Source organism: Thrips palmi, unplaced genomic scaffold (assembly GCF_012932325.1).
Source record: "Thrips palmi isolate BJ-2018 unplaced genomic scaffold, TpBJ-2018v1 HiC_scaffold_5, whole genome shotgun sequence".
Taxonomy (NCBI): domain Eukaryota; kingdom Metazoa; phylum Arthropoda; class Insecta; order Thysanoptera; family Thripidae; genus Thrips; species Thrips palmi.
The window spans coordinates 4665945-4688066 of record NW_023144632.1 but is presented as its reverse complement, the minus strand read 5'-3'; the positions used below and the strand labels follow the sequence as shown (position 1 = coordinate 4688066).

Genomic DNA, 22122 nt, shown 5'->3' with positions numbered 1-22122 from the left:
ATGAGGCAGACCAAAAGCCGTATACGGCAAACAAAAAACCGTATGCGGCAAATCAAAACCCGTATGAGGCAGACCAAAAGCCGTATACGGCAAACAAAAAACCGTATGCGGCAAATCAAAAACCGTATGAGGCAGACCAAAAGCCGTATACGGCAAACAAAAAACCGTATGCGGCAAATCAAAACCCGTATGAGGCAGACCGAAAGCCGTATACGGCAAACAAAAAACCGTATGCGGCAAATCAAAAACCGTATGAGGCAGACCGAAAGCCGTATACGGCAAACAAAAAACCGTATGAGGCAAATCAAAAACCGTATGAGGCAGACCAAAAGCCGTGTACGGCAAACAAAAAACCGTATGCGGCAAATCAAAACCCGTATGAGGCAGACCAAAAGCCGTATACGGCAAACAAAAAACCGTATGCGGCAAATCAAAAACCGTATGAGGCAGACCAAAAGCCGTATACGGTAAACAAAAAACCGTATGCGGCAAATCAAAAACCGTATGAGGCAGACCAAAAGCTGTATACGGCAAACAAAAAACCGTATGCGGCAAATCAAAAACCGTATGAGGCAGACCAAAAGCCGTATACGGCAAACAAAAAACCGTATGCGGCAAATCAAAAACCGTATGAGGCAGACCAAAAGCCGTATACGGCAAACAAAAAACCGTATGCGGCAAATCAAAACCCGTATGAGGCAGACCAAAAGCCGTATACGGCAAACAAAAAACCGTATGCGGCAAATCAAAAACCGTATGAGGCAGACCAAAAGCCGTATACGGCAAACAAAAAACCGTATGCGGCAAATCAAAAACCGTATGAGGCAGACCAAAAGCCGTATACGGCAAACAAAAAACCGTATGCGGCAAATCAAAAACCGTATGAGGCAGACCAAAAGCCGTATACGGCAAACAAAAAACCGTATGCGGCAAATCAAAAACCGTATGAGGCAGACCAAAAGCCGTATACGGCAAACAAAAAACCGTATGCGGCAAATCAAAAACCGTATGAGGCAGACCAAAAGCCGTATACGGCAAACAAAAAACCGTATGCGGCAAATCAAAAACCATATGAGGCAGACCAAAAGCCGTATACGGCAAACAAAAAACCGTATGCGGCAAATCAAAAACCGTGTGAGGCAGACCAAAAGCCGTATACGGCAAACAAAAAACCGTATGCGGCAACCCGTATGAAAATGAAAAGTACGCTTTTAGGACGCTTTTAGGACGCAAACAGGACGCTTGACCTTGGCTCAGACTTGTTCGCTTTCAGTCTGCTTTCCAGGTGGACTAGGACGTAAACAGGACAGAATCGCCCAAAAAGCGCCCTCCGCGCGCCCTAGTCCGCGCGGGACTAGGGCGCTTTCAGTCCGCTGCGCGGGACTAAAGCGGACTAGTCCCCTGACGCATCCCCGCCAAAAGAATGCCAGCGCCGGGCCGCCGGGCCGCCGGGCCGCCCGGGCCCCGCCCCGACCAGCTGCTGAGACACAGGCTTCAGTGGTAGTCGATCCCCGGACTGCTGCGTTGATGACTCGCCTGGCTCTTCGATGTCGAGGACGGTGACCACTGCGCTAACCTGGAACATGGGGACCGGGGCCGCAGGCGAGCCTCTTCACTGGCGTGGCGCGCTCAGCGCACAGGCAGTGCGCGCGCTCCCTTCCCTCCTCTCTGGCGGGCGTGCCTTTCAAGATTGAGAGGTGCGGTTTTCAACGTGGTGGTTGCTTTGCATAGAACTTGGCATCTAGTATGACTGGTCACGTGTCGCATACAAATATGTACGAAATATTTCGTAGACGTAAAATTTTGTACGGTTCAAACAAAATAGAACAGATACATTTACCCAAGGGGCAACCACTCCAGAAATCTTGTCACCTAAGCGCTAAAAATCTCTGGGAAATCTGAAATCTTGCCTTTAAAAAGACCAAAAACAAGCTAAGTTTGGGCGGAATATTGCTTAAAATCTTGCAAAATCCGACGAAATCTTTGGCCCTCAGAAATATTGTGTCCCCAAACATCCAATGTGGTTGCCCCCTCGCATTTACCACGCGTCAAGTTAAAAACAAGGAGTGGAACTAGAACCAGAAATGGGCTTGTCTTCAGCAGCCCTGCACAGTGGAAGAGATTCATAGTAGTATTGGTGTTGAACCATGTGAAAAGCGTTAAAATGTCAATCACTGAGCACTGTGTTCTGACCAAAATTGACACCAGTTGAAATAGGCATTATAGAAGCATTGCGATTGCGAGTAAAGGCGCTGGAAGCGCTAAGGGCAGGGACGACATTGAACATTTAACACTCGATGACTCAATCACCAACCCCTGAACACTTGCGGACTAGTGCGCTAAAGGTACGCTTGCATGAGGGACTAGGACGTGAAGAGGCCGCAAAAGTGCCGGACTCCGAACGCCCTAGTCCGTGCGGGCATTAGCGCGCCCTCTTCACGCCCTAGTCCCACCTGCAAGCGTACCTTCCGCGCACTAGTCCGTCTAGAGCGTACCAAAAGCGGACTAGTACCCTCCTCGGGCGCGGACGGCGGGACTCCTAGCGCCCTAGTACCCAACGGAGGGGCCTATCCGCGTACAAGTCTCGCGCGTCTTCGAGACTAAAAGCGTCCTAGGACGCATGTTTGCGCACCAAAAGCGTACGAGTCCAGCCTGCAGCGTCCTGTTTGCGTCCTAAAAGCGTCCTAAAAGCGTACTTTTCGTTTTCATACGGGAAATCAAAAACCGTATGAGGCAGAGCAAAAGCCGTATACGGCAAACAAAAAACCGTATGCGGCAAATCAAAAACCGTGAGGCAGACCAAAAGCCGTATACGGCAAACAAAAAACCGTATGCGGCAAATCAAAAACCGTATGAGGCAGACCAAAAGCCGTATACGGCAAACAAAAAACCGTATGCGGCAAATCAAAAACCGTGAGGCAGACCAAAAGCCGTATACGGCAAACAAAAAACCGTATGCGGCAAATCAAAAACCGTATGAGGCAGACCAAAAGCCGTATACGGCAAACAAAAAACCGTATGCGGCAAATCAAAAACCGTATGAGGCAGACCAAAAGCCGTATACGGCAAACAAAAAACCGTATGCGGCAAATCAAAAACCGTATGAGGCAGACCAAAAGCCGTATACGGCAAACAAAAAACCGTATGCGGCAAATCAAAAACCGTATGAGGCAGACCAAAAGCCGTATACGGCAAACAAAAAACCGTATGCGGCAAATCAAAAACCGTATGAGGCAGACCAAAAGCCGTATACGGCAAACAAAAAACCGTATGCGGCAAATCAAAAACCGTATGAGGCAGACCAAAAGCCGTATACGGCAAACAAAAAACCGTATGCGGCAAATCAAAAACCGTATGAGGCAGACCAAAAGCCGTATACGGCAAACAAAAAACCGTATGCGGCAAATCAAAAACCATATGAGGCAGACCAAAAGCCGTATACGGCAAACAAAAAATCTCATTCAACGAACCTTAATGAAAGCAGATGATACTCGTTTGGTTTTCTTCTGGGCTCATTTAGTATGGGCTCATTCCAAAGATAGTTCTGAAAATCTCATTCAACGAACGAGGCCGAGCTGGCGCCGAAGCCGGCACGAGCTGAGCAGAGCCGAGGTCTGCCCGAGTCACCCACCCTTTGAGACGTGGCAGGCGGAGAGGGATTGTCAATGTTGCGCGCGGGCCGTCGCGCGCGAGGAGGGGGTAGGCGGTGCCATTGTCCGCGCAGGCTGCGCCTCACCGCCAGCCAGCCAGCCAGACACACCAGCCCGCCCCGGCGGCCAGCCCCTATTATATTGTTAGGATACGCGCTTGGTTTCTGGAATCGAGAGTAAAAGCACGCTGACACCTTCATGTGTACAGTATTTTTAAGTATGTTACAAGTGTGGTGAAGGAATCATCTGCTAAAAAAAATTCAAAAGGAAAAAGGCGCAAAAAATCTCATTCAACGAACGTTAATGAAAGCAGATGATACTCGTTTGGTTTTCTTCTACGGGGTAGTATGGGCTCATTCCACGCTGCCGCTGTTCTTCCGTCAGCTTCCTGGGTGCCATCGCTTATGCCATTTCTTGCCTTAGAGGTGGCTCCGAAGTCGGTACGAGGTGACGAGCTGTGCCCCGCACACATGCCGAGCCGAAGCCCGCCTGAGTCCTTGCCGCGCGAGGTCCGCGGGGCTGAGCCTAGCCGGGCGGCATTGTTGAATTCCGCGCAGGCTGCGCCGCGGCCACAGCCAGCCAGACAGACTCACCATCCCGCCCCGGCAGCCCGCCCCTACTATATTGTTAGGATACGCACTTCGTTTCTGGACTCTAGAGTAAAAGCTAGCTGACACCTTTGTGTCTCGTAGTATTAGGTGTATATTTTAAAGCAAAGATAGCAAAGGTATCATCTGCTAAAAAATGTTGCCCACGACCTCTGAAATTTTTCTAAAGCTGTACCGCACTGCACGGCGCGGCCATGCGGTTTCTCGCTCCAGCCCTATGGACACTTGACTTGAATATTTTTCGCGGCGTCGCGGCGGGCCGTCCCGGATCGGCACACTGTGAAAATTTGTAGTCGCACTTTATGACAAAAACGCGGATGACATTTTCATCACTTTCAAATCATGACAATCTCATCACAAAGTGATGACATTTTCTTCAATAAGCTCCTATACAATGGGCGAGACAACAATGTCATCAATTTTTTTGATGACATTGTTGTAAGGAAAATTAGCCTTGAAATTGTCATCAAGTGACGACTCCCATTTTCAAAGTGCACCGTCCCCGGAGTCTGCGCGGCTGGGCTGCACAGGCTGCACTCCGCGCCGGGGCGGCGGCTGCATGTCGAGACCGACCCGAAGGGATGAACTAACTTTGGGCCCCGCCAAATCGAGGGCCAAATTTCATTCCTGCCGGAACTCGGGAACTTGCCGGCGACTCTGACGCGACGAGTCTCGCGACCCGTCGGTGCCGCGTGACAAACGGGCCGCCGGAAGTCCTTCTTCTCCGAGATGAGCGGCCGGGCGGGGCGGCCAGTCTGCTGGCCTAGTTGGGGGCGACCCGCCGCGGGGCCCCCCACGGCGCGCCGTGCCGCGGCCCCCTGGCGCCGTGCCACGGCCGGAGTCTGCCAGGAGCCCGTCAGCACCAGCCAGGTGGAGCGAATGGCTGTGGGATCGGTGGAGCGGAAGAATCTTGATTCATTCGCCTCTTGTTTCGCGCCAAACCCTCCATCCAATAGTTAGGAAATACCTTGCACTGTTGCGCGGCGCCGCCGGCGAGAGCGCGCTCCGCGTCCGCAAATCGCGCGCTCTGCCTCGCTGCTCCCTCGTCGCTTCGCCTGCAACACACACGGCGCACTCAGACGTGCACACACACTGAGAATCCAAACGCTATGAGTATAGCGTCTTGGTGCGATGCAAAAGCATCGCACATGAAGTGCAATGCCTCCCCATTCCCATGCATTAGCATAGGGCACTTTCGGGGTGCATCGCACGTAAGGGTGCAATATGGCTATCGCATCGCACGTATGGTGCGATATCTCAGCTGCATCGCACCATACGTGCTATACTCATACGACGGTCCCTATCGATAGGCGCGTAAGTCCGAGCGGCGAGAACGTAAGAGCGCAAGTCCGTCCGCCCGGGACATACCGTCGTATCTCGCCCGGGTCGCGACGTAGCGTGCTATGTAGATACGGAATGATGCAAAGATAGCACGCTACGTAGCGACCCGGGCGAGATACGACGGTATGTCCCGGGCGGACGGACTTGCGCTCCTACGTTCCCGCCGCTCGGACTTACGAGCCTATCGATAGGGACCGTCGCATAGCGTTTGGAATCTCAGTGCAGACGCACCCGCCGCGGCGGAGGCATGCAGTCTGTCGCGCCGCGCGCCCCCCGGGGGGCAGAGGTTGGGCCTCGGCACGCCCCAGGGCTCCAGGCGGGCCTCTCTTGACGTCGTCGCTCGAGAATGCGGGGCGGAGCGGCGCAGCATTCCTCCGAGCGGCTAACTTGCTTATCGGGAGCGAGGCAAGGCGGCTCGCGACGCGAGATGAGATGATTGTACTTCCCCGTGAAAGGAATCCTCCCGTTTTTGTGATGTTCCTGGCGTCGTCGAGACAACCGAAATCCTGATCGCGACGGACACAGGCACAGTCCTTGGATCAAACGCGTAGATTGTTTTAGGTTTAGAACTTTACTGGAAAGACACCACAAAACTTGCTCACATTTTTCATTTCCGGAAGAAATGACAACACGCGAAGTCACCTTCGTAATCAAACAACGATTCAAATATTTTACAAAAATGTTCGTGGGATCAGAATTCCGAGTTTTCTTTTGCGGAGAATAAAATGCCGACATTAAAAGCACTGTCGCATGCATTCGCACGGCCGTGTCGAAGTGGACGACTACACTGGTGTAAAATTCATCAGGATTGGTCAATCAGGAAATTCCTGATTGGTCAATCAGGAAATTCCTGATTGGTCAATCAGGATATTTTCTGATTGGAAAATCCTGATGTATTTTCGCGCACCTCTGATTGATGATTTCTGATTGGTACCAGTTCTGATTGACTATTTCTGATTGTGTTTTTTTCTGAGTGGACAGTTCTGATTGGTAAAACAACTTCAAACATCGGTAATATGACCGTGTCGGGGCACATTCAAAATTGATGATAACTTCTCTGGGGGGTCAAAACTGAGTCCGATCCAAATCTGAAGTCCGATTTTCGATAGCTCGTGATCAGGCCTCGATATGCTACTAAAGGTGATCCGATGTGTATGAAATTAAAATGGCCCTAGTCAAATCGGCTGAACATGTCACATACCAAATTTGAACCCGATACCGCAAATACTTTCCATTTTATAGGCATCTCTACTTTGACACCATCAAAATTTCCTCATGTTCTTTTCTGATTTCTGAGTGGCAATCAGCAATCAGAAAAGCAGTCAGAAATTGTCTGATTGCCAATCAGAAATCAAATATCAGGAAATTTCTGATTGGCACTCAGACGTCAGAAATCAGGAATTTTCTGATGTCGGTGCTCAATCAGGATTTTTTCTGATTGACAATCAGAAATCAGAAAGAATTCCTGATTGACAATCAGAAATCAGAAAATCAATCAGGAAAATCCTGATTTCTGATTGGAAATCAGAAATTCAATCAGAAAATCCTGATGGCATATCACTGCATGCACACTGGCGGGCAGCCAGAGTGCATGCAGTGATTGCGTTAGTCATCCACTTCGACACGGCCGTGCGAATGCAGCGAATGCGAGGCCGTGGGGACGCGGACGAGAGTGTGGTTCCGTGCTGTCGTTTCAAAACGCCCGTACCGCCTAAAAGGCCATACATATCGAGTTGCGGGCGGATGATAATTCGCCCGGCTTGGCAGCAGGGGGACAGCTGGCCGCGTCGCGCCAATGTTTGCCAGCGCGGAAATCGCAGTCCGGACGTCGTGTCAAGATCGAACGTCCACCGATAACGTTGATGACAGGTCTGCTGGCACGATGAGCCGAATGCTGTCACGAGTACTTTTGATGAGGTCGCTGCGAACAACAAAGGGGCGCTTTTTTCCATCGAAAAGTACTTGGAGGAACTTCTATGCGTGTGCGGTGCGTCCGACGGAGCGTGCAGCAAAAGGAAAACTCGTGAATACAGCGGACAATAAGAGAGGCAGAGAAAGGGAGAGGAGAGGTTGTCGGAGCTCGGCCATACCGGAGGTGGGGGAATGAGTCCGCAAGACATGATGCCGTTGAGGGGTTCGTCAGGGCCGGGCCAGCCCTTGGCCAGCCCTTGGCCGCGGGGGGCTCTATTACCTGCTTCAAAGTTGATGACAACCTCGCGCTGCCTTGCCGTTGGCGTCGGCGAGCCGTCTCATTTGACGCAGTCATAACGGGGAAGTCGACGAATAAAGTGTCGGCGGGCCTCGGCCGCGAGGCCAAAGCTGCAATAAACGGCCACCGCCACCGAGAAGTGACCGCCGAGAAGAGGCCGCCGACGACGAGGCCACCGACGAAACCGCCAAGAAAGAGGCCGTCGGGGACGCCTCAGGAAGAGTCCTTCGAGAGGACCGCCGTGGCGGAGGCGCGACGCCACAAACAAGCGGAATCCGTTTAATTGGCGCTGGAGTGGCTAGAGTCGCGGGGGGGGGGGGGGGGGGGGGGCTGGAGAAGGCAGTCTGCCATGGCGCGGAGGAAGTGGCGGCAGGGGTGGCAGCACAGCGAGTCCTGTGTTGCGACGAGGAGAAAAGGGGGAATGAAGCGCTGTTGTTGATGGCCCCGCCTGCCCCGCCTGCCCTTGGCGCCGCTGCACTGCACTGCGACGTGTGCACTGCAGGCTGCATCAGTGCTCCCTCGCTCTCCTGCTGCAATCTCCGCTGCCGCGCCTCCCACCCTCTCATATTTCGCCGTAAATGCGACTCATCACCATCACCAGCGTCTCTGCCTCCCCTCCGCCCCCCTCGCCCCAATTTCATTTCCTCCTCCTCTCCGTCACACGCCATAAAATTCGGACTATGCTCCCCACTCCCTCCCCCCGTCTCTCTCTCTCTCTCTCTCTCTCTCTCTCTCTCTCTCTCTCCCTCTCTCTCTCTCTCTCTCTCTCCTCTCGTTGGTGTGGTGGGCCGCTCGGTGCTTGTTCAGGGTGGCTGTGTCCGCTGCGGAGATGACGCCGTGTTGAGGCCCTCGATGTTCTGGACGTGCGGACAGACAGGCCGAGGCGCGAACCGACAGACAGAAGACAGACAGACAGACAGGATAGAAACGGACGGACGGACCTGGACCGTCCTGGCGATACATTCCGCATTCCCGGCCACGTCGGCCACCTCCGCCAAACCCTCCGTAAATTTGGCGCCGCGTCCGGTCTGCCCATCGACCGGGCCGGGCAGCCTCCGGGCAGCCTCCGACCTCCGCGACGACCCCCTCGCCCATCTCTTTCCCTTCCTTTCATCTTCAAAAGGAAAGAAAAAGCAAAGTGAAAATGTCTTTTGCGAAAACAAACTGCCCTCATGAACGGAGGAAGACGTGCGTGTGTGGCGTGACGTGTGGCGTGACGTGTCGCGTGACGTGTCGCGTGTCGTGGTGGGCGACCTCTGGGGAGGCGGCACGGCGGGGGACGGCCGCTCGCAGGCACGCCACGCCCGGCCGCCGCCCCACCCCACCCCACCCCACCCCGCCCCGCCCCGCCCCGCCCCGCCAGCGACGTGTCGGGCCATGGATTTCAAAGTGGCGGCATCTCCATCAGGCGCGTGAAAGATTTATGCGTCATGGTTGACTGACGGGGTGGCGTCCCCGTCCCGCCCCAGTCCCGCTCTCGTCCCGCTGCGCGCGCTGCGCTGTGGGCACGCGGCCGCGACCCCCGCAACTCCCGCCCTCCTGGGTGGGCCAGGGGCCGCGGCAGGGGGCCTGGAGGCGACCCTTCCAATAAATCCTCAGTGTCGCCTCTCAGTCTGGCTGGCTGGCGGGAGAAACGAATAATTTAGTTTGGCCTCGATGGCTCGCTGCCTCTCCGCCGCTGTCATTGCTGGCGGCGTGCGACCTGGCTCGCGCTGTCTGGTCAGCTGTCGCGCCTCTTGGCGGAGATATTGCACCGTGACCTTGGAGCGCCGCGGAGGGCCTCGCAGTGCGGCGCCGGCAGAGCTCGTTTAACCGTGTACCGTCTCTTTTGTTGCAGATTGCGATACAGACTAGCTGACGACTCGCACCACATTTACCAAAAAGAAATGCACCTGCTAATGAGAAAAGGTACGTCTCCGCTCCGCTCTTTGTTGCCGTGATGTGGAGGGAGCGCTCTGCAATATTGAACTGCTGCTCTCTGTCGTAGACTGCACGCTGTGGCTGTGGCCGTCCTGGGGCGACCTGTCCTGGCTGGACCTGCCGCACACCGACTGCCTGGTGTGGTTCCCCTCGAGGAGCCTCCACGAGGACGACGCCGTGCTTGTGGCCGGCCGCCCCCTCGCCTTCTCCGTGCCGCCGCCGGCGCTGGCACCGTCGGGCCCGGACGCGGAGAGCAACGACATCCGTCGCCAGCAGCTGGACCGGCGCCGCCGCGACGCCAAGGTGCGCGTCATGGCCAACCGCCGGCGGGACGTCGGGCCCCAGGACGACCAGCGCGTCGACGGAGACGATGTGATCAGAGAAGGCTACCCGGCCAGGGCGATGGGCCTGCTGGTCGACCTGATGCGTCTCAACGTCGCCTGCTCGTCTGGTGGCTGGCTGCACATCGGCGACCCCAACCTGACGCCCCGGACGGAGGCGGGGGCAGTGCCAGAGTCCAGCACGCCCTCCAACACCAAGCTGTGCGGCAAGCTGGAGGAGCTGGCCGCCTCGCAGCGCCGCCTGCACTTCCAGAAGGCGCCCGCCCTCCGCGTGCACGGCTCCCCCGTGTTCGCGCTGCGCTACCGCCTCGTGGACTACTGCCACCAGGTGGCGCTGGTGCACTCGAACGCGTCCGTGCCGCTAGCGGCCTCCCCCGGCCTCACCTGCTCCTTCAGCGTGACTCTGCCCCACGGCTACCACGTCAACTTGAGGTAAGTCCACAGTTTGCTCGCTGTTTGCGCGCTTTGTACACCGAGGCGCTCGGCCCGGCTGGCTTTGCGACCGTCTTTGAGACCGTCTCGTTGCTGCAGGCTGTTGGTCGGCGAGCCCAGCCCGGGGACGGTGCCGGACCTAGTGGACATCAACATGGGTCCGCAGTCCTCTGAGGAAGAGGAAGGCACTGACGCGGACATACCGTCCACGGGCGCGGATACGGTGCTCGCCGTGGTCACTGAGTTGCCCGACATGGTGGTGTCTGACTCGCCGACGGTGGGCGCGACGCTGGGGTCCACGTCGTTCACGTCGACGACGAGCTCCGCCACGACGGCCTACCACCGGTCTTCGGCGCGCCACGGCCCGACTGCCGCCGTGAGCGCGACGAGGCCGAAGAGGGCGCGGTCCAGGAGGGACGGCCCCACACTGGCCCCGCTGGCACCGCAGACACCGCAAGCACCTGCCAAGCGGCCCACGCCGTCGTCGGCGCGCGTCGCCGAGCTGCTGCGCGACGCCATGCTGCGGGGGCACCGGGCCGCGGACCTCCTCGACGACCCCCTGCACGCGCCGGCCGCCCAGGCCGCCCAGGCCATGGCGCTGACACGGTAAGGCGGAAGGCCTTTCAGCCTTTTACGGCAGCGAGTCGTAACTAGGCTTTAGGGGCCATGCCCCGCAAACTGCAATACTTACCCGCGTTCAGGGCAACAAAACGTTGTTCAATCTTGAAACTAGGTTACTTTTATATATCCACAACGATGTAAACCTCGCCATTTACGAGGAGGGCGTCTTCAAACACGACACGGGCTTCATTCTTACGTCTCGAAGGCTTGAGTGGGTCGCTTCACGAAGTGCTACTTTGTCTGACAGGAACATGGAGGCGTCCGACTACAGCAACGACACGCTGTCGCTCGCGTCCTCGTCCATGTCCTCGTCGGAGGAGAGCAGCGAGGAGGACGCGACGCCGGGCCGCAGGGTGCGCCGCCAGAACTACAACGACGTGATCGTGGGCTCGGACGCGCTGAGCCCGCAGCCGCCGCAGCCGTCGCCCACCGCGGCGGGGCCGGCGTGCCTCGGCACGTGGCTCAACCTGACGGACGGCGTCACCTCGTGGACGCACTGCGCGTCGCGCGACAGCCCGGCCCGCCAGTTCCGCTTCGTGTCGTCGCGCAACACGCTGCGCCTGTCCGTGGCCATGGGCGCCGCCGCCGTGCCGCTGCGCCTGGACTACGACGCGCGGCCCGTGCGCCGCGTCGTGCAGGGCTGCTCGTACGGCTGGGTCGCCGTCGGCCAGTTCTGCGTCTCGGCCGTCGAGGACTTCCGCCTGAGCTGGGCCGACGCGGAGACCGAGTGCCGGCGCCTGGGCGGCCACCTGGCGTCCATCACGGACCAAGAGGCGCAGCGCGCCATCGACGACCTGCTCACCAACAGGTAGGACGCGCGGTGCGTCGACGGAGTGGACGTGGACCCTGCGTGCACGCGTGCGTTGTGGCGCTGGGGTGGTTGCGCGGGGCGGGGCGGGGCGGGGCGGGGCACTCGGAGACTCGAGGGCACTTACATTAGGGCGGCCCTCCGATTCCCTTTGAACCGAGTCGGCCGAGCGTCCCCGCCGTCGCTCGCCCCGCGTCACAGCCAAGCCAAGCGGGTCAAAGCGACCGCGACGTGCACGGTGACCACTTCGCGACGTCTACCAGTGTCTGTGCGCCTTGCCGTCGCTCCCGGCAGCCTGGCAGCGCAGTCGGATTGACTCTTGGATTGGCTGTGCACCTAAAAGCCAGGGCGGCCCTCGTGTCCAAGGGTTCGACGCGGACTGAGGGGAGAGGGAGGGGCTTTCCAGTATTCCTTTGCCGTCTTCACAGGTGACTTGATGATGGCGACTGTGTCTACCCTGGCCTGGTTTATTCAGGCCAGAGGTCGGCCCAGGGCGGTCTGTCTGGCGTTGGGGTCGCACCTGCCCGTCCGAATCAGGGTGCCCGTGGTGTCGTGGTGGCGGTGTAAGGGATGGAGTTGGACCAAAGGGTACCGCCGTAACGGGAAAAGTTAAGCTGGAACTGCTGCCAGTGGGGTGGGGCGGGGTGGGGGGCCCGCCTTCGGGAGCCGATGCCGCTGCTCGTCCAATATCCCTTCCGTCTTGACAGCGCCCTACTTCCTCGGTCCCATCGTGCCTAATCGTGGACTCCTTTGAGGGCCCCGAGCTCCTTGATACATTGGCTCAGACGTAGCGGCCCTGGCCCAACAAGGCCATCTTACCTACGACCTCCGGGCGGAAAGAAACGGTGAACTTTTATTATTTGTTTGGAAAATGCGTAGAAAAGGTATCTTTTTGGTTTCCTCCAGAGTGTCGTGGTCTGAACAAGGGGCGAAATGAGAACCTCAACGGCGTGCTTTGGAAAATGGATTTTGCTGTCTGAGTGCCCTTGCCAATTTTCCGTGTTGAAACTTGGTGGTGGTCGTGAGAGGGTCCGAGGCGTGGGGCCGTGGAGCACGGCGGTTCAACAGGTTTGCTTAGTCTAGCCGACCCGCATCCGCAGAGCGCGCAGAGCCCCGTCCCCCGGTTTTATGGGTTTTTTTTGCGTTCTTTTTCCAAGTCCGTTTTGTTTCGGCCCTCAGGGACTCAGGGCGCCCCTCGCGCGTGCGCCATGTTGATTCTGGTTTTGTGGGAACGGACGGTCGATTATACACCGCTATTCCTGTCCACACGGGTCTGGTGGACACGCTGGGGTCGACAGCTGGGCTTGCCGGGGACGGACTCGATGGGGACGGACGCGGTGGGGGTGGACGCGCCGCGACGCGACGCCGCCGGCTGGGCCGCGGCGCTAACTCGGTTTGCGTCCACCCTTTTTTTTTTTTCGAAGTGATTATAGACACGCAGCGTTTATATAATAAAAAGCAACTTAAATACACGCGGCGTGCAAATAACGCCATTTTCATTATATACACGCAGGAAAAGCTTTTCCAGCGTGTATATAATAAAAACAGCCGTTTTTTGCACGCAGCGTGTCTGCAAGCCCCCTAAAATTATTTACACGCTGGAAAAGCTTTTCCGGCGTGTGTATAATAAAAGAGGGTGTTATTTTTACGCAGCGTGTTTGCAACTCCCTATTTTATTATTTGCACTCTTGTTTTGAGGCCAGCTAGGAGATAGAGATGCCTAGGAGGAAGCCGACCGGGTGTGTCGCCTCGTGGTCGAGTGGGTGCGTGCCTGCATGCCACTTTTTTGGCCCGGGTTCGAAACTTGGAGAATTTTTTCAAAGGATGCGTGCACATAATTTTTCGGCGACACGCGACACGCAGCGTCTGCACAACCGACGATCTATTATTCATACGCCGCGTGTCCCTTGAATGCCGAAAAATTATGTGCACGCATCTTTTGAAAAAATTCTCCAAGTTTCGAACCCTTGCCAAAAGAGTGGCATGCAGGCACGTATCCACTGGACCACGAGGCGACACACCCGGTCGGCTTCCTCCTACACTCTACCAAAAATGTCCTGTCAATGCCGTTAATTTATTACCAGTTTTCACTGTTGGTCAATTCACAGCGTTTACTGTGATCTGCTCACGCGATTCACTGTGATCTTGTTCACGGTGTTTACTGTGATCTGGTCCACAGTAAACACTGTGAGTTTGACGCCGCTCAGCACCGAAAAGCTGCAAATCAGGCTCCAATTCACGCCGTTTACTGTGGCCAGATCACAGTGAACACTGTAACCGAGATCACAGTGAACGCCGTGAACTAGTTCACAGCTAACGCCGTGAATTGCATAACAGCAAACATTGGTAATAAATTAACGGCGTTGACAGGACATTTTTTGTAGAGTGTAGGCATCTCATCTCCTGGCTGGCCTCAAAACAGGAGTGCAAATAATAATATAGGGAGTTGCAAACACGCTGCGTAAAAATAACACCCTCCTTTATTATTGACACACCGGAAAAGCTTTTCCAGCGTTGGAAGAGATTTTCCAGCGTGCAAATAATTTAAGAGCGCTTGCAGACACGCTGCGTGATGGAAACAGCTGCTTTTATTATGTACACGCTGGAAAAGCCTTTCCGGCGTGGAAAGGCCCTTCCGGCGTGTACATAATACTTTTGTGATTTCAGACACGCTGCGTGTGTTGTTCTAATGTATATATTATTGCCACGCGGCGTTTAAATAATTTTTACCATTGTTGCGTACACGCTGCGTGTATATAATATCGGCCTTTTTTTTTTCGCTTTCATGGCGAGAGTGCGGGGCAGCGACGCGACCGCCGTTGCGGCGCGAAACCCGCCCTTTTATCGCTCGCAGTAAAGGAATAAAAAACGCAGGCGTGGATGTGCACTTTGTTGAGCTGGTGGCGCGCTCTTGTGTTTGCAGCCCCGGCTACTCGGACCACAACTCGTACTGGGTGGGCGCCTCCGACGTCACCAACGAGGGCGACTTCCGGTGGACGGACTCGCTGCCCTTCTCCTACACGAGTAAGCTTTGAGCGATGCAGTGCTGACTCGCGTCTCGCGTCGCGTCGCGTTGACCTCCTTGTCCAACCCGGTCACGTTCTGCGCAGATTGGTTCCCTGGCTGGACGCAGCACGGCGGCTACAACCGGCAGCCCAACGACGACGGCTTCTCGGCGCAGGACTGCGTGGAGCTGCGGCGGGCGTTCCTGCTGCCGCCGCCGCCCGCCGCCTCCGCGCCCGCCGCCGCCATCCAGCCCCTGGACAGCTCCTTTCGGTGGAACGACCGCGACTGCAGCACGCGCAACCACTTCCTGTGCGAGCGGCCGCGCGACGCACAGTGTGAGTGAAGCGGAGTGAAGCGACACGCCGACCCCGCCCCGCCCCTCCCCGCCGCGTTGATTGGATTAGTTTCGCATGACGGCTGCAGTCTGTTCGTCGCAGCAATCGCGCTAAGTAGTCGTGCTCGGAGCCACGCAGCCGTGACGCGGCCGCGGCGCCGCGGCCGTGCTCGCTGGGCTGCTTTCCCACTAATCGACGCCCCCGCCTCCTCGCCCCCCCCTCCCCCCCCCCCCCCCTCGCCCCCCCCCCCCCCCCCCCCGCCGGCGCGGCCAGCGCGCCCCAGGAGACGCGGCGGCGGCACAGCGCTCTTATGATTCGATTATTGCTGCGCGCCGCACTGTGCGGCCCTCGGCCTTTCCTTCCCTCTTGGGGCTGCCCGCTGCCTGGCTGCTGCCTGGCTGACCGGGGCAAAGCCGGCAACGCACCGCCTCTCAGTGGACCGTCTGGTCTCTTCCAAGGCTCGCATCTTACACGTGGCGGCGTCAACAGTTTTCTCGTTCGACGGGCAATCTATTGGTACTATTGCGTGCTGGATACGAGTGGCAATGATTGAGAACTTGGATTTGAAAGAGCCATCGCGTTCGCCTGCACGGGTCACGCCACCTCTCCTGGCGTCGTGTGGCGTCGTTTCGCCCGGCGGCCCCTGTTAGCCAGTTTGTTTGGTACACGTGTAATCCTCGTCCGCCGCGATGCCGTCACTGCGCACTGCGCCCCGGGCCCTGGCCGGCCGGGGTGGCCGGGGCCTGGCCAGCTTGCTCGGGCTTACGGGCCGCGGCTTACGGGCCGCGGCTTACGGGCCGCGGCTTACGGGCCGCGCGGGTGGACAGCCGCAGGGCTTTGGCTGCGGTCCATGCATTAAACATGGCTCACTGATTTGCATGCCGGTCTATCATCTCACACAACTTGAGGAGGCCGCGAAGGCCGGAAGCGGCCGCTGGGCGATGCGCCCCGCCCCGCCCCGCCTCGCCCCGCCTCGCCCCGCCTCGCCCCGCCCCGCCCCGCCAATGGGCCGTAGCGCCGTAGCTCCACGGCAGCGCCCCGCAGTTGCGTCCTTCTTCTCGGCGCAGGTGAACGTGACGTGTGCCGGCGGGGCGGGGCGGGGGGGGGGGGGGGGGGAGGAAGGTATGCGCGGCACTTGGGGCCGCCGCTCGACTGAGTTCGCCCCGTGCGGTCGGCATGGTCGGCCCGTCCGCCGTCGGCCCGACCACTTCACTTCCGCGTGCCTCACAAAGGCGAGTGGGCTGCTGCCCGCCCCCATGCCCCTCATAATGCTGTTCCAGCCACCCATTCAAAAAATCCATACGTGCCCCCGGTGGGGCTTGCACGCGCGACTTACAGCGCCGCGCGCCCTCTCCCCTCCCCGCTTGTTGCTGCCTCGTGCCGCGTGGGCGTTCCAGGCGTTCCGTTGGCCGTGGGCTCCGTCCGTGCGGCGCGGCGGCGTTAACGAGCACCGCGTGGCACACTGGAATCTATGACGGCAATCTCGTTGGCAGACTCGGGCGGCGAGCAGTGGGGCTCAGGGGACTGCACGCGGTCGGTGCTGCTGACCAGAGAGACGCCCAGGGCCATCGTCAGCAGCCCTGGCTTCCCGCGCGCCTACCCGGACAACGCGCAGTGCGACGTGGACATCACGGCGCCGCCGGGCTACCGCATCGTGCTGGACTTCGAGGAGTTTGTCATGGAGAAAGAGCCCTAGTAAGTGAAGCCCGCCTCTCCACAGTGGGCCAGAAGACCGGTGGAGGCGGCCAAAACTCTAGACGCGTTTGGTGCTCCAGAGTCGCTAGATGGGACTCGAACCGAACGTGTGACCCCACCAATGGATTGCTCTCCGAACGAGGAATCCATTGGAGGGGTCACACGTTCCATTCGAGTCCCATTTAGCGACTCTGGAGCACAAAACGCGTCTAGAGTGTTGGCCGCCTACCGGTCTTCTGGCCCACTGTGCCCTACAGGGCAGTAACCTCGGCCTTGGCAGCCGCTGACGGCGTCCCTCTGTGCCGCAGCTGCAGCTACGACTACCTGACGATCCGCGAGGACGACCAGGAGGACGTCCCGAACGCCGCCGACCCGTCCCTGCACCCCGGCCTGGGGCCAGCAGGGCCGGCAGCGCCGCTCGGCCTCGGCAACACGTCCAGCAACGCGATCCGCGCGGCGGGCCCTGCCGGCCCTGCCCCCGGGCCCGGGCCGCACGACCCCGCCGCGGCGCACCTGGGGCTGGAGGGCCACGTGGTGGTCGGCAAGGAGCACCACCGCTACTGCGGCGACTGGAGCGAAAAGCTCAAGCTGCTGCGGTGAGGCTTGAAGCTCGAAGCACTCTCACTGAACTTGATGCTTGTTGACCGGGGAATTCGAGGCCAACTTTGCGTGCCTTAACGTATTTGTTATGATGTTTGTTGTGGCAGGTACGCGAGCCGCGGCCCTCGCCTCAGACTGCGCTTCGTGTCGGACTACAGCCACCACTTCGGGGGCTTTAAGGCCCGAGTTTCTGCCGAGACAGGTCAGTTGAACTGGTGGCATGCTGGCTGTGGCACCGCCGGCACCGCGGTCGGGCCCGGCGTATGTCGCACCAAACTTTCTTCCCGTGTTCTCTGCCTGACGCATGCGGGTTGTGGATGTTTCTCATATTTACCAGCATGCCTGTGTGTCTCTTCCTGTTTTCTCTGTCACTGGTGGATGTTAGATGTCGCGAACACCGTCGGTGGGGTTGTGTGTTTCGTCACTGTGACTAGATCAGGGTTTTCGCCGCCCCCTCCTGTCTGGAGGCGGGCTGGCTGGGGTCCGTTTTGCAATGCTGATTTACTGATGGGGTTGTCTGTGTTGTGTTAGCGGACCAGTTCGAAGCTCCCGGTGAGTAAGACGCAAAGAGGGCGTTAGCCTAGCGCGCCAGGCAGCCAGGCAGTGGCGTAGATAGAGCAATAGTTTTTTCTGCCCCCCATACGTACGTAAAAACACCTCTTCGCATCGTTTCCCTGTTTTTCTTTAAAAAGAACATTGAATTAAGTGGGGCCCCAGATTCCAGCCATGCGGCGCTCACCGACGACTCTCCCCAGCGGTTTTTACTCGAAACGCGATGAACGATTTACGGGGGCGTATTTTACTTGTATGCACCACAAAAGTCTATACATCCGTAGTACTCTGCTTTTTAGAACACCCTTGTTCCGCACCTCCCTGCAGAGAAGCTTCTACTTTAGAGGGCTGAAAATATTCATTGCTGAAGCAAAATGAAACTAGTCTATTCTGCATACATAGAGGTCTGAGTAGGAGTAGGAGTAGGCCACGGCCGTTAGCCTTCTCATCCCGTTATTTTTTGTGTTCTTTTCCGTCTTATCTCTTTACTTTTTGTGGCCTTGCCGGCTCCTGCAGCCCCCTACTCTTCCTGTTCCAGTGGCGATGGAGTGCCCCGACGGCCGCCTGCACAGCTTCAACAACTCGTGCTTTCTGGTCGTCAGCTTCCCGCAGGTCACCTGGCAGACGGCCAGGCAGGTGTGTCAGGGCCTCAAGGTACGTCCTCGGAGCCAAGCCCTTTCGTGGGTTGGGCTGGGCAGGGTGGCGCTCCTCTCATGCGTGTCTTTCGCAGGCGGAACTGGCCGAGGTGTACAGCACGGCGGAGCAGGACTTCGTGGTGGAGCGCATCAGGCACTCGGCGGACTACACCACCACCAACACGTACTGGCTGGGGGGCATGCTGGGCCTGGAGGGCCGCTGGCAGTGGCTGAGCGGCGAGGCCATGTCCTTCACGGGTGAGGCCGCACCGCCGACGAGCAAAACGACTTCTTGTCCCTCCTACAAGAAGGCTGCGTGCAATAACGGGGCTTTGTTTCGGCGCAGGCTGGATCCCGTCGCCGTCGTCACTGCCGGACCCCGTGGAGCCTGGCGGCGAGGACGACAACCCCGAGGACTCGGTGGACTCGCAGCTGCCGTCGTCGTGCCTGGGGCTGCAGTGGCTCAGCTCGCCGTCAGTGGCGCTGCCCTCGGGGCTGTACTGGCGGCCGCGGAAGTGCTCGGCGGTGGGCGGCTATGTGTGCCGCCGCCAGCAGACGCCCCTTCTGGCCGTAGGCGGCGGCAGCCTCAACAGCACCGTCACCGAGCCCGGCGACCTGTCCTCGCCCGGCTACCCGTCCGGGTACCCCGCCAACCTCGACTACCAGGTACTGTGGCGAATCATTCTCAAGTACGTCGCGGTGCGTTTGTGGTGACTTACCTGCTCGGTCCGCGGCCACAGGTGCGCCTGGTCGGGCCGCCGCAGACCCGCGCGGTCATTCGCTTCGCCCGCGTCGACCTCGAGTCCCAGGCGCAGTGCCTCTACGACTTCATCGAGCTGTCGGACGGCCACGGCGGGGCGAGGCAGGGCCGGCGCAAGGTGAGTGGGTGAGAGAGAGAGAGAGAGAGAGAGAGAGAGAGAGAGAGAGAGAGAGAGAGAGGAGGAGGAGGAGGAGGAGGAAAAGAGAGGGGGGGGGGGCAAAAGGGAGGCCGGGCTGCCACTTGGATTCGAACCAGGGTCATCCACGTGGTCTGCCTTCCAGGTGATCTGCGGGCAGCACCACTCCGCCATGGACCGGTTCGACTTCGTCTCCGCGTCCAACGAGGCCATGCTCCGCTTCCACGCCGACTACTCCGTGGCGGGCGCGGGCTTCCTGGGGTCGTGGACCGCCGTGGACGTGTCCGGGTGTCCGCAGCAGACGCTGAGCGCCCGGGAGGGCGTGCTCACGTCACCGTTCTACCCGCACAAGCTGCTGCCCAACCTGCAGTGCACCGCCGTTATCCGCGCGCCCACTGGCCGCCGCGTGTGGCTCGAGTTCTCCGACGTGGACCTGTCCGGCGAGGCGTCGGTGTGGGTGGACCTGGGCGCCGGGCGGCGCGTGGTTCCCACGGCCTCGCCCGTGTCTGGCGGCGTGCTGCTGTCCGCGGGCGAGCGCCTGGACGTGGTGCTGACGACGCTGGGGCTGCCGCGGGGCCGCGGCTTCCGCGCCACGTACCGCGCGGTGGCGCAGGACCCCGAGGAGGTGGTGGTGCAGCTGCAGGCCAACGCCACCCTGCTGCCCATTCGGCACCTCAACTTCCCGGCGCCGCCGCCCGTCAACGTCAACTTCCTACAGCGCTTCATCGCGCCGCTCGGCACCCGGCTGCAGCTGCAGCTGTTCGGCGTGGTGCTGGTGCGCGCGGGCGCGGCGTGCGCGGGCGGCGCGGGCCACCTGGAGGTCCGCGACTCCTACACCGACCCCAACGGCTCGTCGTGGACGCTGTGCGAGGCGCCCGACGCCACCGCCGCGCCCATCGTCATCACCTCCTTCCTCAACACGCTGCAGCTGTGGCAGCGCGGCGGCGACGCGGGCGTCAACCTCAACGCCACCATCCAGCCACTGGCAGACGAGGACTACCGCGTCAAGCTGGTGCGGATGAACAACGTGTCGTGGAGCGTGGAGTCGTGCTCGCCCAACCCCTGCCAGAACGACGGCAAGTGCCTGGCGCGCGACCGGCGGCGCGTGTGCGAGTGCAAGGGCCACTTCACGGGGCTGCTGTGCGGCCTCACCGAGTGCGACCTGGAGCCGTGCGTCTGGGGCAAGTGCATCCTCACGCCGGTGTCCTTTCGCTGCTCCTGCGCGCCTCACTACAAGGTAGGCCTTTACCGACGACGCCCGTTGGAAGAAGCTTGGCAGACGATGGAACTCGAATCAAGGACGTGGTCAAGCGAATAGATTACTGGTCTGTGTTTGATTCGAGTTCCGTTTGATGTGGCGGTCGTGTGGACGCGGTGCAAGCGCTGACGCTCCGCGCTGATTCCAGGGCAACCTGTGCAACATCCGCGCCAAGCCCTGCCAGGACAACCCCTGCGAGGGCCGCGGCGAGTGCCACGAGAAGGGCGACACGTTCCACTGCCGCTGCCACGCCTGGTGGGAGGGGCCCAAGTGCGAGCGCCGCATGACCGTGCCCTTCAAGCCGCTGTCGGAGCGCATGCTGCAGGAGCCCTTCTGGCTGGGCCTCATCACCGTCACGGCCGTCCTGGGCGTCATCGGCCTCTTCTGGTGCGCCAAGCGCCACTTCCCGGAGAAGCTGGAGAAGCTCCTGGCCGAGGAGGCGGACCGGAATCGCTCAGGTAGGCCAGGCCATGCCATGGGCCAGGCCATGGGCCAAGCCATGGGCCAGGCGCTGTCCAGGTGGAGCAGGAGAAACGCGTGGCTGCTCTAAGTCTTAACGAAGCCTCTCTTGCGCAGGCGGCATCTACCCTTCGCGAGGCTCGTCACTGCGCGACCAGCTGTCCGGTAGTGTGGGCGGGTCGCACTCGCTGGCCGCCTCGGCGACGGGCGGCACCGGCTCCGGTACGGGCGGCAGCAGGGGAGACCTAGGCTCCGGGAGCAACGGGGGCAGCGGTAGCCGAGAAGGCTCGGGGCCGCAGCCGCCCCGCTCCCTGCTCGGCCGACTGGGTATCCGCAAGCCGTCCATCCTCAGCCTGAACGCCTCGCACAGCCCGTCGGACCAGCCCCTGGGCCTCGCCGGGGCCACAGCGCGCACGTTTAGCTTGGATGATCTGCTTAGGCCGCCCCCAGGAAGTAAGCCAGCCGCTCGCGCCAGTGCCTTTGGCAGTGCCTACGGCTTCGGCCGCACCACCAGGTCCCCGTCACAGTCCTCGGCCAGTGGCTGCCCGGGGGGAGCCTACCTCCACGGCAACGCCACGCCAGGGCGCCTCCGCCCACTGCACTCTCTGGGCTCGCTCGGCTCGCTCGGCTGCTCGCTCGGCGAACTCCGAGGGGAGTCGGGCTACTGGAAAAGTAAAATTCGAGTCTCATTTTCAGCTTGTATTTGTCCTTTTTTCGTATTTTACTTCTTCTTTCTCTGTCGTTTATTTTCTCTTT

The 22122-nt window shown here is 59.2% G+C and overlaps 1 protein-coding gene across 1 annotated transcript in view; it reads left to right on the top strand.

The window, feature by feature from the left end:
• LOC117650784 overlaps positions 1-22122 on the top strand; it is a 40842-nt gene that overhangs the window by 5974 nt on the left and 12746 nt on the right. Inside the window, exons 2-21 of the mRNA XM_034394387.1 lie at positions 9646-9716; positions 9796-10501; positions 10601-11107; positions 11370-11543; positions 11637-11930; positions 14854-14954; positions 15041-15271; positions 16765-16966; positions 17275-17405; positions 17460-17562; positions 17674-17768; positions 18098-18118; positions 18657-18772; positions 18849-19011; positions 19100-19419; positions 19494-19631; positions 19795-20133; positions 20470-20886; positions 21056-21365; positions 21484-21819. Coding sequence (XP_034250278.1) covers positions 9695-9716; positions 9796-10501; positions 10601-11107; positions 11370-11543; positions 11637-11930; positions 14854-14954; positions 15041-15271; positions 16765-16966; positions 17275-17405; positions 17460-17562; positions 17674-17768; positions 18098-18118; positions 18657-18772; positions 18849-19011; positions 19100-19419; positions 19494-19631; positions 19795-20133; positions 20470-20886; positions 21056-21365; positions 21484-21819 — 4726 coding nt within the window. The 5' untranslated portion in view covers positions 9646-9694. The remainder of the gene's footprint in view (positions 1-9645; positions 9717-9795; positions 10502-10600; positions 11108-11369; positions 11544-11636; positions 11931-14853; positions 14955-15040; positions 15272-16764; positions 16967-17274; positions 17406-17459; positions 17563-17673; positions 17769-18097; positions 18119-18656; positions 18773-18848; positions 19012-19099; positions 19420-19493; positions 19632-19794; positions 20134-20469; positions 20887-21055; positions 21366-21483; positions 21820-22122) is intronic.